A 17,283-nucleotide genomic window follows, 5' to 3' on the forward strand; every position below is an offset into this window, starting at 1 on the left:
GCCGTATGGAACCAGTGTCACATTCTTTTTAAAGTAGACTGGTGCTTGAATTTGCTACCATTGATAATATTTCTTACCTTGTGCACCAACCAAACTTTCCGCTGTCTGCTTGACTAGAAGCTACCGAATATTCTTACGATTTCTCAAGATCAGTGACGGTGTTAGATCCACCTCATTGGAAGTCATGAAGGCGACGAAGTTACACGAAGGACTTCCCTTGTATGATTCCAAATTGGGCAGAACGCCCATTTCTGTAACGCTGGATACTACTGATGAAGCATGCGAGTAGCATGTTTGGTCGTAAATCCGCTTCGCATCTCTTGAAAAATGAGATCCATTACGGAATTCGTAGAGTCACTTTGTAGCATTTGCTTGCATTTGGGTAACAGTCGATTAATATCAAGGAAAGTTCAGAAAGACGCGTTCAAGGAGAAGACTGATATTCAGTTTTTGTAAACAAGATGTATACGAGAGTTTTTTTCTCCTGTAGAATAGTCTGTAACTCTCGAGTTGGTATTTTCTAATGAACAACTCCGCAGCGGAGGCCTTTTTCCTTTCATCAGAAGAACAGAACCAGAAATGAACAGTCAAAGAGGTTTATGTAACGTTCTGAGTAGCATGTTCTGTCAAGCAAATGCTGGGTAGTTTGTGAGCATGTTTCATAGTAATCTTTTGCCCCACAGAAGCCACCCTTGGTAAAGAGAAAATATGGGTATTGTCAGTGTTGACGGTTGATGACGAACAATTGCCAAGTTGATATGTGGGCTCGCTTACCCCATGTGTGCACTAATGCACGAAGAACAACAAGGTGAAATCACTGAAACCGGGACTTTTTCATAAGGTAGAAACGAATCGTGAGGCACAGCAATAACTTTAGTAAGATAACCTTAACCTCATGTTCTACTTGAACCCAAACTGCGCGGAATTAGTGGACTACACTCGTTTGCAAACAAATTTGGTTTTGCGAGAGACTCAACTGGAATCCAGCTAAATCTCTCGTTTATGATGATTTCAAGCAACCTTGTGAGTAGTGTATGTGTTGCGATATCTCCAATATCGTATCAACTGAAACATGAGGCGGCCTAATGCAGCACATTCAGTTGTCTGGAAGCATCATAAACGAGAGATTCAGCTGGGTTTCAGATGAGTCTCTGGCAAAACCAAATTAGTTTGCAAATGAGTGTATATTCGCTAATTTCGTGCAGTTCGGTTTCAAGTAGAACATAAGATTGACGGAAACTCGGGGACTGCGCCTACCTGATGAGCCCCAAGAGAGGGGAAAGCGGTCGTGGGCTGTCGACGAACTTTCAGCAACCTTACGATTAGTGCGTTACAAAAAATATATATCGCGATTTCTCGAATATCGTAGCGACTAAAACATGAGGCGGCCTGGTCCAGCACATTCAGTTGCCTGGAACACATCAAAACCGAGAGATTCAGCTGGGTTTCATTTGAGTCTCTCGCAAAACCAAATTAGGTTGCTAAGAAACCCCCTTGATTTTACATTGCAGTGGCTTCACAGGAGCTGGATATTTGTAAGGACGAAGTCATTCTAGGGGTTTGTGGTGGAGATTTGGTGGATGGTCTTTCTAGGGGGTCAGTTTTGTTTTAGGAGTTCTTATTAATAGGGACCATGATAGTACTCAACTAGGGTCATTCGGTCAATGAATGACCTCTTTCTGGAAGGACTTGCATTCGTGATTACTACTACTGTTTACCATGAGAAACGAGCGTCTTGTTCTCATGATTTTACAGTATGAATCTTCACCATGACGTACGTATTATTATGTAATACATCCATATATATATGTGTGTATACATATATACTACAGCATAAATATTATGCACGGCGACAAATGTTTAAACCAAACGCCGACGATTGTATGCATAGCGTGAGCGTTCATCTGTAGATCTTCGGTTGATTTGACGCATGCCTGTCTATTTTAATTCAATTTCATATCAATTCAGCATTCATCCTAAATGTCGACAGAAGATGGGCGAAATAGTGTGCTTATACAGACTGTTGGGCACAGTTGGTATGTGTCTCCCGCTCCGGAAAGGATGATGAAATGAAGCAAGCGATTCAGACGGAAAACAGTATTGTTGTTCAATTGGGATCTGTTTTGGATAGAGAAATTAAATTTTGAACTAATTCAGGAAGTAGGAAAGATGCGTTCAACGTCAGACTGCTAAACACGGTGTTTACCTCCTTTCTCTGAGATAAACCACTGTAGGTCTCTGAATTATCCGCCCGATCCTCATGGCTGTTGAGAATGACGTCAGCCAATAGCGTGGGGTTGTAACAACCAAACAATTTTCCCAGTACTCTAATAGGATTCAACGGTAATCGCCATGTTTGCATGACATTGAATGTGAGAGTTTTTAAGCCAGAATATATTTGGTTACGTCTAAAATCACCGCTTTTCTTGAGGTTAGAATGTGCAAAGACAATTTGGTGGTACTAATTGGAAGTGGCTTTATACTAATCCGCGTAACATGCTTAACGAGGGGCGACGACAACAGACACCGGAAGCCAACAGCCTAGGAGTTTGCCGTACTCTTCCGGCGGCACAGCGCTGGATTTGTCGTGGAGGAGGGAAGGAAAGGGGAAGATATTTAGAGAACAGTTCTACTGGAATTGAGAAGCCGATTGATCAAATCAGGGAGACCAAACCAACAGGCCGAAAAAACGGTTACAAGCTATCAAAAACGAAAGTAAAAAAGTGAACATTCTCTTGAACTTTCCTGGATGTTCTTTGAATGTGAAACAATAATAAACAAACACCACAGGATGATTCAATAATTTCCGTATCAACCTTGCACCAGATGCAGGCACAGCGCTTTGACACCTGACAGGATACTACTCATTTGAATCAGTAACATACGCCCTCCACCATTACCCGGTGGAATAGTTCCTCTGAATTCACCCGTTCTCTACTCATTCAGGCACTTTATTCTGTTCGGTTCACCTATCTAATTTTGTTTTGTCTACCGAGTTTAAAAATTTGTTCACAGTTTAATGACAGCCTTGTCTTTTGGTTTGTACTGCTTACAGTTGACCTTGTCAGTTCAGATCTAATAGTTGAAAAAAAACATTTCCGGCATCTGGACAATATCGTTATGCGAGTCATACAAATGGTTCAACAAATGCGCCGATAAATATCCACTCTTAGTCCTTCGGAGAGAGCTGAGTAAAACCACTTTTGTGGTACACTTGTATTGGTTCAACAAAGAGGACGCGTACCCTGAAGCTCACTTAGAAGTATACCTGTCCATTAAGCGGGTGGCTGGGGTTCGCTCCCTAGCATGTTTTTGTTCATGTTACGTCCACCTGGATTTCACGTTTGGAGACGTATTTTCTCCACCAGAATAGCCTCTTAGATGAGGACTTGCTAAGGCAACTGGCCAAAACCCCCAAAAAGCACCAAACGAGTTCACTGACAGAACAGTTGTGACTTCTCCATTCACAGACTGATAGTGCTCAGGGAATAAAACGTCTTCAAAAATGTCAGCGTCGATAAATATAATCTGTTTTGCACTGCTTTGGGCACTGCACAAACATTTGGTGTGGAATGGTTGGGTCGGCGACTGCACACAGTGACATGCGGGTACATTTATCGATTGAACCATACAAAAACAACACATTTTCAAATGAGATTTCGTCCTGTAAGGAAGGGTAATCAATACTGAAAAGCCGAGAGGCACTTTTCAGCGTAGATTGGCTTCAATTACAGGACAAAACTTGAGTTGAAAATTCCAGAAACTCCTCACACTGGAATTCAAAAGCGCCAGAACCGACTGGCGCCAGGGCTATCATGAAGACGTCAAGCCAAAAAAGCTTCTAGCTATTGGTCCTAATATCTCGCGAACTTGCAGTCAAATTTCGTTTGTGTGATCGTTGTTGGCCGGTCTACAGTGTTGGTAAAAATGTGCACAGGATGTGGAATACTAATAGTAACATGGGATGCGTGGTATGTACGAGTGGAATTCTGAAATCTTGACATATACTGAATGAAAACGAACCAGTTTTCCAGACTAAGGTCACTGAAGAGCAGAGGAATCAATGCAATCTGTGCTTGGAACAATGTTCCCACGTCAAGGTACTACTGCATACTAACGGGGACTGACAAACTTTGCTTCCCCCAACCGAGCAAAACTCAAAAGTGAAGTGAGTGAAACTGTGAAATTCCTCTATCCACACTGGTGACCGTGACAATGGTATTCCTTGAACCAGCGGTGCCAAGTCAGCTAAACGATGGTTCGATCCACTGATTATATCTGTCTGTACGGCCTGGAATCGTTTCTCATTAGTGTTAGTGAAACAAGAAATCCCGAAATGCGTACTATTTGAGATCATAATCATTTCATTCAGATATCTAAGGGCTGTCAAATCAATTCAGCAGCGGATCTAACTAGGTCTGTGGCCGAATTCGGTTCGTGGTGTTTCTCTTGGAACCAATGAGGTCGATGTTGATGTGAACGATGGTGTGATACGCGTTACTTTGTTGCCGTAGAACCGGAATGGGCGAAGATATGGGTCTAACCAGAATCTACGTGGCCCGTATGATGCACGATCAGGCTTGGCCGAACTTTGGTAGATGAAACTCCAAAGTTTTCGAGAAATACACGCATTTGCAAATCAACCTCGTTTATGATGTTCTACAACTGAAAGTGCTGCACACAGGCTGCCTCATGTTTCAGTTGGCACGATATTCCAGTTATTGCAGTATATTTTCATAAAGGAAACTACCCACAAGGTAGAATATCATAAACGAGAGATTCAGTTGAGTCACTCGTGAAAACCAGACTGATTTACAAATAGGTGTATTTCTCGAAAACAGTGCAATTTGCGTTCAAGTAGATCATAAGGTTGACGGAAACTCAGGGACTGCGCCTACCTGATGAGCCCAAAGCAGAAGGGCGAAACCGGTCTTGGGCTGTTGAAGAGTTTTCAGCAACCTTGCGAGTAGCTTCTTTTATGAAAACTCCAAAGTTATTCAATATCGGCAGTTGTAAGGTTGCATTAACCTTGCAGTGGTGTTCACGGAAAGTGAGCACCCAGATGGTGGTTCACACTCACGTAAAAATCGCTAACCGTGTGTGTTTTAGTGGCTAAAAGTCCGTGTGAACTTCCGTACGAATGCTTCGCGTGTGAACCAGCCATAGTAATCCTTTGACTTCGTTTCTTTCGATTCATTTCCGTAGGCTGAATACATTACCCAGTAAATCAAATGACTACACCTTTTCGTGCGTAGAAGTTGCGGCATTCCTACTGAACTGCTAACCAGTTGCTTTCTTACTTCCGAGTTATTTGCATTTAAGGCGGGTCTATGTGGATGTTCTCTTGCTTACTAATGCTTGCCTCATACCTTCAAATGACGGTATCGCTGAAATGACAAGTCGTTGAACGAGTGATTTCCTTGGACTGAGGTTGTGTTTTGGGGACCAATAAAGAGGGTGACGATAATACCGCCGATAATAAAACCGGTAATAGTGTTAAACTTCGAAGATATCGATCACACGAGAAGCACCAACAAGCCTTCCTCTCTTTAAATATATTCCGATCAATACACAACCTTGGTGAAATAACGCATGCACAAATTTACTGCGTTCTTCCGGTGTTTTCTGCGCATCAGATGTTATCATCATTGTGTAATTAGAACACGATTCATGTGAATTAAGTAAGTGATTTTGTAAATACAGTCGTAATCGATCTGTGCTCACTAGAATTTCAGGGCTATACTAATATATATATATATAAACAATTGCGCAGGAAAAATGGTGCACTTCCTCAGTGAACCGAAGACCTTTGTGTGATTTGGGCTGCAGAGTTCAGCTGTTTTCGACCACGTTGGAAATGAAATGTCCTTCATTGTCTAGCAAGGGCCCTTGTCCGACAGTTTTGTGTTGTTGCTAGATTATCGCAGGAAATGTCGGTGTAATGTCATAAACTGAAAACCCTGAGCCATGCAATGACAGCATTAGTTCACGATTTCGCTTGTGGTTGGTTCCCTTGCAAATGTCATGTGGCAAATATTTTATCTTGCATACGGCTTGTTGAAAGGGATCAATCATCCATCCATTGGTGGCACTTCGAGACGACAAGCGATTAGAGCGATTGGATTTTCACAGTGAATTAGTCGAATGTTTTTGCAGTGAGTTTCTATTGATCGATCACTAGAACAGCTGAGGGATACGCAAAGATCAACTGGTCAGTCGCCTCAAAAGAGAAATGATGATGATAGTGTTTGACAATCTGTTCACAGCCTCAATTCCCCTCCCGAAAAAACAATTACGTCCGTCCAGACCTCCTCTAAACGAGCTCCTTACACGGTGATTTTGTTAGACAGACTGCCGGATAAAGGTAACCTACATCGTGAAATACACTTATCTGCAATCAATTTGGTTTTTCACGAGAGAATCAACTGAATAGATTTTCATAAACGAGAGATTCAGTTGAGTCTCCCGTGAAAACCAAATTGATTTGCAAATGAGTGTATTTCTCGAAAACAGTCCAATTCGGGTTCAGGTAGAACATAAGGTTGACGGAAACTCGGGGACTGCACCTACCCGATGAGCTCCGACAGGAAGGGCGAAACCGGTCGCTGGCTGCCGAAGAGTTTTCAGCAACCTTGCGAGTAGTTTCCTTTATGAAAATAACCCACATCGTATTGCGTGTACCGAAAGGCGGCCCATGTCATAATGTGCTTCAGCACTGCCATTTATCGGTTATTTGCGCGAGCCTTCCCAGGATAACCGAGTGTCTAGCCCGTCCGGTATAACCAAAAAAATGAGCTCGGGCAACGCCGCAATCGGCTTTTTTTGTTTAACAACCTAAGAAATAGTCTAGTTTTGTAGCAGTTATATTACAGAATTTTCAGGACATCTGTGGACATGACCTCGAGACGTCTTTTCATAACTGACGGAGAGGTCGGACAACCCATCAAAAGGAAGAAACCTGGTCTACAATAGACAAACGAGACAAGTGTTGGGCACATTTTAACGCATGTGAACAAATCCTTGTTGGGGAAAAACTGGGATTAGTCCATGGATGAAAACTTAGTTCGTAAACGTGATGGTCAACTCTGTCCTAATTTTTACACTTGCGGAGAATGACCTGCACGAGGAAAAAGTCATCCCAAATTATCTATGTCTTTATGATTGCATACCACGCTCTCTCACATCCTTCATCGGCGAGACGTAATAAAAACGAGCGATAATGAAATTCTTTGAAACTCAATCAACGGAGGCGTCTTCTCTGCAGAGGACAGCTAAAAAAAGTCAGAGGCAGTGTGGCGCAACTTGGTATCGTCGTTAATTATGGAGCGGATCACTGGTAAAATAGTACTGCATCGTGATTTTACACAAACATGTCGGTCACTAACCCCCCCCCCCTCGGGCAACTGCGATCCAAGACAGTTCTAATGTGGCCTTGTCCCGACGTGCGGGTTACTCGCCTTCAAAAAAGGTGACTTACTGGACCTACTTCCATGAAAAAACCTCAATCTTCTCTACTGTTCCGTTTGTTTGTTGCTTGTTCACTACGTTTACGCCCTCACGCGAATAAATTAATCTTTCGCTCAAATCAATTTGACCATCAGGTTAGCTCGCATATGGCATTTGGAAACATCTTACCAGTCATTACATATTATTTTCTGCACTGCCAATCACGAGTCCATAGGATGCTTTTAAGCATAAGGTCAGGTACTTTTCTGGCCATTTGCCAACTGGTTTTTCGATGATTTATGACCGACAGTCCGCCCTCCATTATATCGAAATTTTCTGTCTTATGCCGATACTAACCGAACGATTAATGAGAGTTCAAGCAAACAACCCTGAGATTTACAGTTGACTGATGCAGATAGCGCAACATATTTCACAGTCTTTGGGACTGTTGTTGACCAATCAAATTGACGAATTCATTATGGCTGAGTGATCTGACAAATGCAATGTTGTCAGATCGATAATTGACCTCACCACCGATTATCACTGGAGATGCGCTAGTAGTATCTAGAGGAAGTAGGTCTGTCCTCAGAGATGAATGCTTCGTACAGCAAAACTTGTTTATAGTAAAAACTTTGCAGAATAAGAATTTAGCTACCTTCTGTTTGGGGTCAACGCCAAGGAGTTTTGTTTCCATGTGCATTGAGAAGCCTGGAGATTGATGGCTGCCGAAGTGCAAAACAGATTTGATATCAAACCACTCGTCTTCTTCGAAGGGGCGACGATTGTGGAGTGGAGCGTTTTCATAAAGAAAACTACTCATAAGTTTGTTGAAAACACTTCGACAACCCACAACCGCTTTTACCCTTCTTGGGGCTTATCCCGAGTTGTCGTCAACCTAATGTTCTGCCTGAACCCAAATTGGCCCCCCCCCGAGGTGCGGTCCTCCCAGGCTCGCAGCGCAGACTAGCTCTACCTACAAGACGAGATCTCAATAGAGAATCGGCAAACCTCCGCCGCACTGCCAACAATCTTCAAGTGGCTCAGGGGAAGAATGATGAGAATTCGTCAGTCGAGGGAACAAACAGTAATTGATCACGTGGTGTAATTTCTCTGATTTAAAGATGGATGACACTTTATCCTATCTAACCACAGTGCTGACTGAACGGGCAAGTGTTCAGACTGGAAGATCCCACTAGTTTGAAACTCCACCGAGTTTTCTGAACTACAAACTGTCATTAAATCCCAATGAGGATGAAACAGCTGTACAGTCTATAGATTGTTTCCACTTACAGAACTAAGTTCTAATTGAAATTTATCTGATTTTGTGACCACATAACTGTGCTTGCATGCTAATATTAGACGTAATGATAATAGTGATATGCAGTGATTGGGAAATCGAAAATGGGATTTTTTCGTTATGTGCACGTCTGACCAAGAGTTCAAAGCGACTGGCAATGGAGCTTGGGGGCGAGATGAACCAAGTGGTTCGAGCGCGAGTTTACTGACTCGAAGGTCCATGGTTGGAACCCGACCTCCGCCACTCGACTTCCCCTGTCTAGGCTTGGGCAGCCTGGCAGTATCCCAGCCCTCGTGCCTCCTTTGTGTGGCATGGCAGCTAGGCATCGAAAAGGTGCTAAAGCTGAGCGATTTTTAATGGAGTTCGACATTCACAGGTCTTGGAATGTATGAGTAACAAGGAGAGTAATGGCGATAATGCACTTAATGTTTTCCCAGAATGTGGATGGAAAATGTACTTATCCCTTTTTTATCTTAATGCACTTAAACTCCCTATTAGGAGCTGTCTTCGAGTGCGGTGTGATACAACGCAACTCATATGGACTAAGGGAAGGTAGAGACGCTGGGTCAAGTACCTGATGAACGGCACGAAGTACTGTGTTTCTGACTGTACAGCTCATCTGGCAAGCGCGGTATCTGACTGTGAGCACTTGTGCTTGGTATTCCGCAGATTGTCATATTCCCATATTCAGAAAGTACAATATATGTTTGAGTCGCCTTTTGATATGTTTACCTTGTCCCTTCAAAACATTTTTGCGTAAAATTGCCAGAAAACACCCTAGATTCCTTGCAACTCAGAGGATCTTTCAGTGACGTTTGGTAATTTAAACTTCTCGGGAACCGACTCATCCCACTGTTCACGTGGTGTAGACGATGAAAGCTAGAGAATGCAAAAGGTAGCAGTATTTTGTCCTACCCTATAACCAATTGGTGAATCTAAGAGTAACCAAGATGTATAGTACCTGTGCAGGATCCGTCGCTCTTGGTTTTTCGGGAACACAGCACCTACTCGGAAAGAGGTATACGAGCTTCACACCCCTGACCTGTGATGACTTCATCTGGCAACTTCCGTCAAGTTCGTAAGTGAAAAGAAGAGCCTGTTGTGGTACAAGTTTGAGACTGGGTGGTAGAACAGTAAGGTGCTTAATAGGAAGAGTATTGTTCGTAGTTTAAGGAGATTTGATCGTTTTTCAATTGAAACCTTGTCCTGTCAGAGAAGCCAGTCTAGGCGGAAAAGCCGTACAGTAACGTACAACTGTGTCTTATTGGAAATCCTCAACAGTGCGCACCTCACGGAGTTTCAAAGCCGTGACCCTCCTGTTTGTAGCTGGAACAAATGACTGTATGACCATGAATGATTGACTCACCCTCAGACAGGATACTCGTCCTTCAGCCAGAGAAAATATATTGTGTGGTGAGCTTTTGGCTGATTTATTGACAGACAACTTCCCCTGTAATTTCAATCAAAACTTACCAAATCGCTACACACTACCACCAACTTATAAGTAGCTCAGTAGAAGATTATTTTCACACGTTGATCTGAGAAGTTGCCCGTGGAGCCAATACTGTGTGTGTGTAGTTCCGGCGATTGAAAGATGCGCATTGCTGATGATTCCCATCAAGGATGAAACAACTGCGCAGCCTAGATTCAGCGTAGATTAGCTCCACGTACAGGACGAAATCTCAGCTAAGAATCATACTATTTCTGAATGTCATTTTTAATCGAGTGATTGAGTACTACATCGAACCAAACGGGAAACAACAATGTCTTTTTAAGGTAAAAAACAATAAATCGAGTTTGTAAAGTACCCCATACCTTTTTTGGAACAACTAGTATTAACGGTTAAAAACACCTCCGACAAGGTATTGTCGGCCAGCTTGCGCAACCTCAGGCTAGTTAGCTTGTTCGAAGGAGCCAAACTCTCCAGTTTCTGACCCTTAATCATTAGCTTTCGCAGATACTCGCTCTCTCTCTGTCTTGTTATTAGTAGTTCTTTGTCTCTTTTTCAACGTGACTAAATCAGACAGGTTAGGCGACAGATGGTCAACCGATTGAAAACCTCCGAGTTAGTGAGAAGTTCGCGGGCTCACTTGGCTCAGGTGATGATGTGATCCCCATTTGTCGAGACTTGTTCACAGCACTTATTGTTGCAAAACGGGAGCTCTTCCTACGGGCGCTGGATCGATTGAGATCGCAAACAAAATATGAATGTAAACTTGGACAGAGGTGATCACACCAAACACACTTTTATATTTGATTAACAGGTTGAGAAAAAGCTGACTTCTCGAAAATTTGGTTAGGAACCGTTTGGTTCTTGCCAAATTTTGGATAATATTTTAGTGTCAGGTTAGACAGTATGTCGACAGCAAAGCGGTGGTCGAAACCAATCCGGTTTAGACGAATAATTGAATGTTTACCCGAGGGAGACTAGCTTCGCGCGGAATTCTGTTGCACTGGAGTGCGGAGGAAAGCCCGTTTGATGTGTCAGTTTAGGATTAACAGTGAACGAAGTTGGCTAATAATTGTTTGCTAATTGGATTTAAGCATCCTTTAGATCGGGATAGCAACATTATTTCTATTCGTACGAAGAACCATAGGAGCGAGCTGCCCACAGCTAGAAAAGACTCCAATCCACGTTGACTTGAAGCTGAATCTATCGTTTCAATTTGTTCTGAGGACACCGGTTGGTGGCACAGTACCGCTGACTGTGTCGTCTTCTACAGAGAGGGGCGAGAAGGACTAGGTGGTTGGAGCGCAAATTTACTGACCGGAAGATCCGTGGTTCGAACCCGACCTCCGCCTCTCGACTTCCCCTGTCTAGGCTTGGGCAACCTGGTGATATCCCAGCTCACGTGCTTCCTTCGTGTGGCATGGCAGCTAGGCATTGAAAGGATGCCACAGCTGAACGATTTTCATTTTTTCTACAGAGAACAGAAGCCCAAATGCACCATTATGTATCTTTCTGTTGCGATTTCCAGCATCCTATTCATTTTTTATCGCATAACTCTACATTCTGTCTTACAGAAAGGTTCAGGGAGATATCCACCTTATGGCTTATCCTGTTCCTCTTCCATATGTGCACGAACACCAAAATACGTTTAAATGAATGGAGGCTAAAATGTTATCGGCCCTAAAGAGAAAGAAATCTTTTCAAAGAGCGCGATGGAAGTTTTTCTGTATGGTTATTCGACGATTACTGCGGGACCTCCCTGCAAGAAGCCTCCGTAAGCGAAGATAGGTCTACAATTTTCGCATTCGACATACAACGTTGTTCTTTTTTGCGAAAAGCAATCATCCAAAGAACACGTTTAAAGTGACACATTTGATGATGCAAGGCTACGCCAACAACACCTTTCTGCTATTCAGGTGGGAAATCGTAAATCTCCAGAGAAACGTCTGGAAATAGACCAAAAAGCATACTAGAGATCGACTGTTTTTTTTCGATTTGCGTTTTAGAGCATACTAGTCCATTTGGAATAAGTCCATTCACGGAACTGGTATGTGACCCAGTGCGGTTCCCGTTTCCAAGAGCAACGGTAGTCAGGTGATTTTACCTATCGCGCTTTTTTGCCAAAAGGACACTGTTGTCCGTCCTCCTGGTGTGTCCGAATCGAGAAATTTAATGGTTGCAGAATTACATCGGTTTGGCACGTTTAGAGTTTCAGGTGCCAGAATAATCTCATTCTACTCCGGAAGATACTTCTGCTAAAAAGTGGATGTAATGTCAGGGAACTGAACTGCAAGTAAACAACCGAACTACTCCTGCTGCCCTGCGGAGCGGTTGTTCTACGCAACCATAGATAACTCGTTTTAGAAATCCCAGAGATGGGAATCAATATTGCGAAAGAAGGAACGCAGGTTTCAGACGCGCGGTCGCAGGCAACAGATACTATTTTTCGCACCATCGACCAAGCTGACATTTCCTTTCTACCCAGGCAGTGGGTGTTTTGCTGTCACATCTAGGCGTCTTGAATTGAACGCAGCCTGGAAATGTTTTGATATATAGAATTGACGCAACGGTGCAGGCAAAAGAATGCCATCACTTGACACTGATCAATATTTCTTGAAACAATTGTTGTTTTTCGTACTCACGTGTGTCGGCGGTGAAACGATTTATTTGCAAACTTGAAAGATCTTGGATTTGTTTCGAAAAGCACACTGGACAATGCTTTGTAACAAGAGAAACAACTTCGGCGATCCCGGTGGCGTTTTTGAGGACGAGACGATATGTCACGATTATCATTACGTCTAATATTAGCATGCAAGCACAGTTATGTGGTCACGAAATCAGATAAATTTCAATTAGAACTTAGTTCTGTAAGTGGAAACAATCTATAGACTGTACAGCTGTTTCATCCTCATTGGGATTTAATGACAGTTTGTAGTTCAGAAAACTCGGTGGAGTTTCAAACTAGTGGGATCTTCCAGTCTGAACACTTGCCCGTTCAGTCAGCACTGTGGTTAGATAGGATAAAGTGTCATCCATCTTTAAATCAGAGAAATTACACCACGTGATCAATTACTGTTTGTTCCCTCGACTGACGAATTCTCATCATTCTTCCCCTGAGCCACTTGAAGATTGTTGGCAGTGCGGCGGAGGTTTGCCGATTCTCTATTGAGATCTCGTCTTGTAGGTAGAGCTAGTCTGCGCTGCGAACCTGGGAGGACCGCACCTCGGGGGGGGGGGCATCCTCCGTGCGAATCTCGGGAATCTCCAGCGAGTTTTGAAACCCCGTACAAAGGTGCTAGTAGTTTGCATACAAAACATAGTACACACTTGGTACATATCGACTGATACACTCGTTTGCAAATCAATTTGGTGTATTTGCCGAAATCAGTCCAATTTGGGTTCAGGCAGAACCTTAGGTTGACGACAACTCGGGATAAGCCCCAAGAAGGGTAAAAGCGGTTGTGGGTTGTCGAAGTGTTTTCAGTAAACTTATGAGTAGTTTTCTTTATGAAAACGCTCCACTCCACAATCGTCGCCCCTTCGAAGAAGACGAGTGGTTTGATATCAAATCTGTTTTGCACTTCGGCAGCCATCAATTCCCGGGCTTCTGGGTACACATGGAAACCAAGCTCGAAGAAGGCAAACTGGAGGCTCCCAGCAAGCGTCTGCACGTTCGCTAACAGTCCTGTTTGTCTTTCGTGCATTTACTTGGCTGAAATTATTGTTGTCGAGAAATTCTGAATGGAACTGGTAGCAAGTGCCGGTGATAAACAACGGTGCGAACTAACTAGTTGAACCACGTTATTTCGTAACTTCTTGCGTGGCTGCCTAGTGAGATTGCCATAAAAATGGAATACTTTGATGGCCGTAGAAGATTTGGAGGAGATATCGAAAGATACTTGGCGCTGTCTCATCTTGGGTAGGAATGATGTTCAACAGTCATTCGTTTCTGGAAGGTTTATTCTTCAACCGACGACCATATCATTTGGACGGATGTCACGTGCAGGACACGGGCAAACGAAGGCCATGCCCTGATTGGCCACAATGCCAGCCAATCCGAGTCAAGCACCTTAATACTTTGATGGCCGTAGAAGATTTGGAGGAGATATCGAAAGATACTTGGCGCTGTCTCATCTTGGGTAGGAATGATGTTCAACAGTCATTCGTTTCTGGAAGGTTTATTCTTCAACCGACGACCATATCATTTGGACGGATGTCACGTGCAGGACACGGGCCAAACGAAGGCATGCCCTGATTGGCCACAATGCCAGCCAATCCGAGTCAAGCACCTTTGACTCGACGCTTCTCGCCCTCTCACTGAGATTCTGACACGACCTCGTGGAACACACTGCGACTACCCTATAAATACAGTTGTGATAATTTTCCTTTGTCTCCATAAGGGGCTGTCTAAAGCTACCGTGCCTTTTGACATACCATAGTGGGCGGAGCAGGAAGCCAAGGGACCGATACAGAGTTGCACTACCGTCCAGGCAAGTTACAAGAGAATCGCTGTGCCGAATAGGAACCTTGTCTCAGCAGGATATCCGTTGGGTTTTATGATTCCTCACGGCAAATTTATTTCGTAAACGGCGGGAATAAATGAAGTAACAGAATTCATTGCGAAACAGTCAACAATACAGGGTTAAGGTCGCCTAGAATTCCTCTGGAGTTATAAAGTTCAACAGAACGCAAACTGCCTGGTCACTTCAAGCAAGCACGTCTGGTCGCCATCACTGATAAAATATGCAATACAAAAAACAGATTAGTTTTATCGAACTGAGTCTAGTTCCTAATTCCTCGCGTCACCCCTAATGATTTTTCAAGTGGTCATGAGTAATCAACAGGACTTACTGAAAAATCAAAACCCTATCGCTGTTTATTTCAGAACTGAGGTTCAACCGACTACTAAATTTGCAAGTCTGAATCACCAAAAAATCAACAAAGTCGACCGGGTAGCAGTTTCGAACAGATCTACCAGCTTGAAAAGAGTTAACGAAGCGGATGGCTACCGGCCAAAAACTGTGACAGTTTTGAAAGGTATGGTGATTCACCAATTTCGTGCTTCTTGGCATAAAGAAAGACAGGTTCGCAAACAGAAAGAAAACAGTGATAGCTCTGTCATTACATACAAGGCTGTAGGATCTCTTTCGGCTTAGATTATGGTGCCATCAATATCAAATTTGATAGCAAAAAATCTTTAACTGGCTACTTACGATGGACAGCAGTTTCCGGTCGCCACATTGCAATACCTCATTCCTGAGACAAACACCGTCGAGAGATACTACTAGCACAAAGGTTTAGGCAGTTATCGTACTTTTTTTCATGTCATAATGGCAAGCAGAAGGGTAAAACTTGCCACAGTTACGGAATCGCTTTATTATGTATGCCAGCTAGAATTAAGACCATTCTGCCTGATTGACAAACGAGATCATCATTGTTGGAACAAGTACCATCCTTCAGGTATTCCGTTCGGAGTTTGACTGATGCTCAGTCTTACGTTCGTGGACGATATCAGTGTGGAATCGGATGTGTGACAGGGATCAAACTGCAGCATTCACTCCGGGAATGTCTGAGCGTATATCCGAACCCGGAGTGACTCATAAGTGGGCGACCGTAAAATTATGCAGAGGCGTGCTCATGGTCTGGACTTGCACCCCATTGAAAATCGATTAGTCCTGACCGCCGATGCTTTGGGCCAATCGGGAACGTCAGAAGAGAAGTTTAATTAATCAAATACAGCCACATCAACAGCGTGCCAAACTGACGCGTTTCAGTCATTCACAAAACGCTAGTTTTTACTTCTCTTTACATAGTTCGTTTGGGTGGGCAGGGTTGATTGCAGAGATGGGCAAGGAATGATCCCTAAACTCTCGCCACTGTGTCCCTTGGGAATTTCCGGTTGTGCGTGTCAGTAGGCATGCTAATTTAGTCACCCTGGACTAACTAGCCTCTCTAATAAATTCATTCCCATTTTCCAGCCTATAAATCATGTACCGCGAGTACATTCGTTCCATCGACCACAGTTTTGACCACCGGAAATGGGAGAACGTGGGAGGTGTAGCTAACCATTGGAGGCGATCATATATTCATTTAGTTCGGAAACCTGCGCAGCTACGAATTGAAGCCAGAGGCTTCGACGCATGAACGCCACTAAATATGTAATTAAATTATGTCTGCCAGTGTCATTAATCGTTTGTTAGTTGAGCCCCGGGGTCGCCATTCATGGAGGCGGCAGTTGCTTATCCGACTAAGTTAACTGATTAGTGTTTTCATATTTCGTTGCCAGGTCACACACCAACACTCAACACAGGGCTGAGCAAAAAGAGATCTGCGGGAACTCGCTCCTCCAGTATGCGGGATACACGTCCCAACCAACAAAACCTATAAAGTTAGGATANTCATCACCATCATCATCATCATCATCATCATCGACAGCATGACATCAGTGCTCATCACCGATGCTTCGCTGCCGTACAACCATGGTTCATTCGAAACCCTCATTGTAAAGAAAAAGGGTAAAGGTGGACGGGGAAGGGACTTAAAGCAAGCTTACCNGAGGGACTTAAAGCAAGCTTACCACAATCACCCCGGGGTGCCTACACCTCCAGACATTCACTCAGGCAATGTGGATAGAAACTGACAACATGATCACCACTGACAGAGGTTGGCAGCTGCATCTTGCAACGTCTCCAACCAGGAGCAGTGAGGATCACGCGGTCCTCATCCTGGAAGCCGAGTAACACGACAGCACCCAGAATTTCGTGGTTTCTTTCATAACTCTCTGAGAGATCAAGGGTTAGCCACCTCCTTGTTTCCGCCACTCTGAGTTGGGCATGGGAAACAACAGTCTCTTTTCGGTAAACAGTGGCTAGGCATATGCAACACATGTCCCAACCAACGCAGCTTCTGGTGCTGGACACATTCTTCAATGGAAGTACCCGTTACACAACCGAAAACACGCTTTCTAACTGCCTCGTTACGGATTCGCTGACACCAACCCACACGAGCTATGGTTCTGAGACAACGATTGTCGAACACCTGAAGACGTCTCAGGTCCGCTGCTCGAATAGGCCAAGTCTCACAGCCATAC

The 17,283-nt window shown here is 43.7% G+C and overlaps 1 protein-coding gene across 1 annotated transcript; it reads right to left on the bottom strand.

Moving 5' to 3' along the window:
* Positions 1–399: 399 nt before the first annotated feature.
* Positions 400–4,866, bottom strand: T265_11426 (hypothetical protein; the record flags this gene model as incomplete). Its single annotated transcript, XM_009178080.1, is given in 5 exon segments — positions 400–553; positions 570–691; positions 1,021–1,104; positions 1,258–1,411; positions 4,817–4,866. 5 exon segments carry the CDS (start codon positions 4,864–4,866, stop codon positions 400–402), a joined length of 564 nt encoding a protein of 187 aa, XP_009176344.1.
* Between the last annotated feature and the right edge of the window lie 12,417 nt (positions 4,867–17,283).

The sequence above is a fragment of the Opisthorchis viverrini genome, assembly GCF_000715545.1.
Source record: "Opisthorchis viverrini unplaced genomic scaffold opera_v5_520, whole genome shotgun sequence".
Classification (NCBI taxonomy): domain Eukaryota; kingdom Metazoa; phylum Platyhelminthes; class Trematoda; order Opisthorchiida; family Opisthorchiidae; genus Opisthorchis; species Opisthorchis viverrini.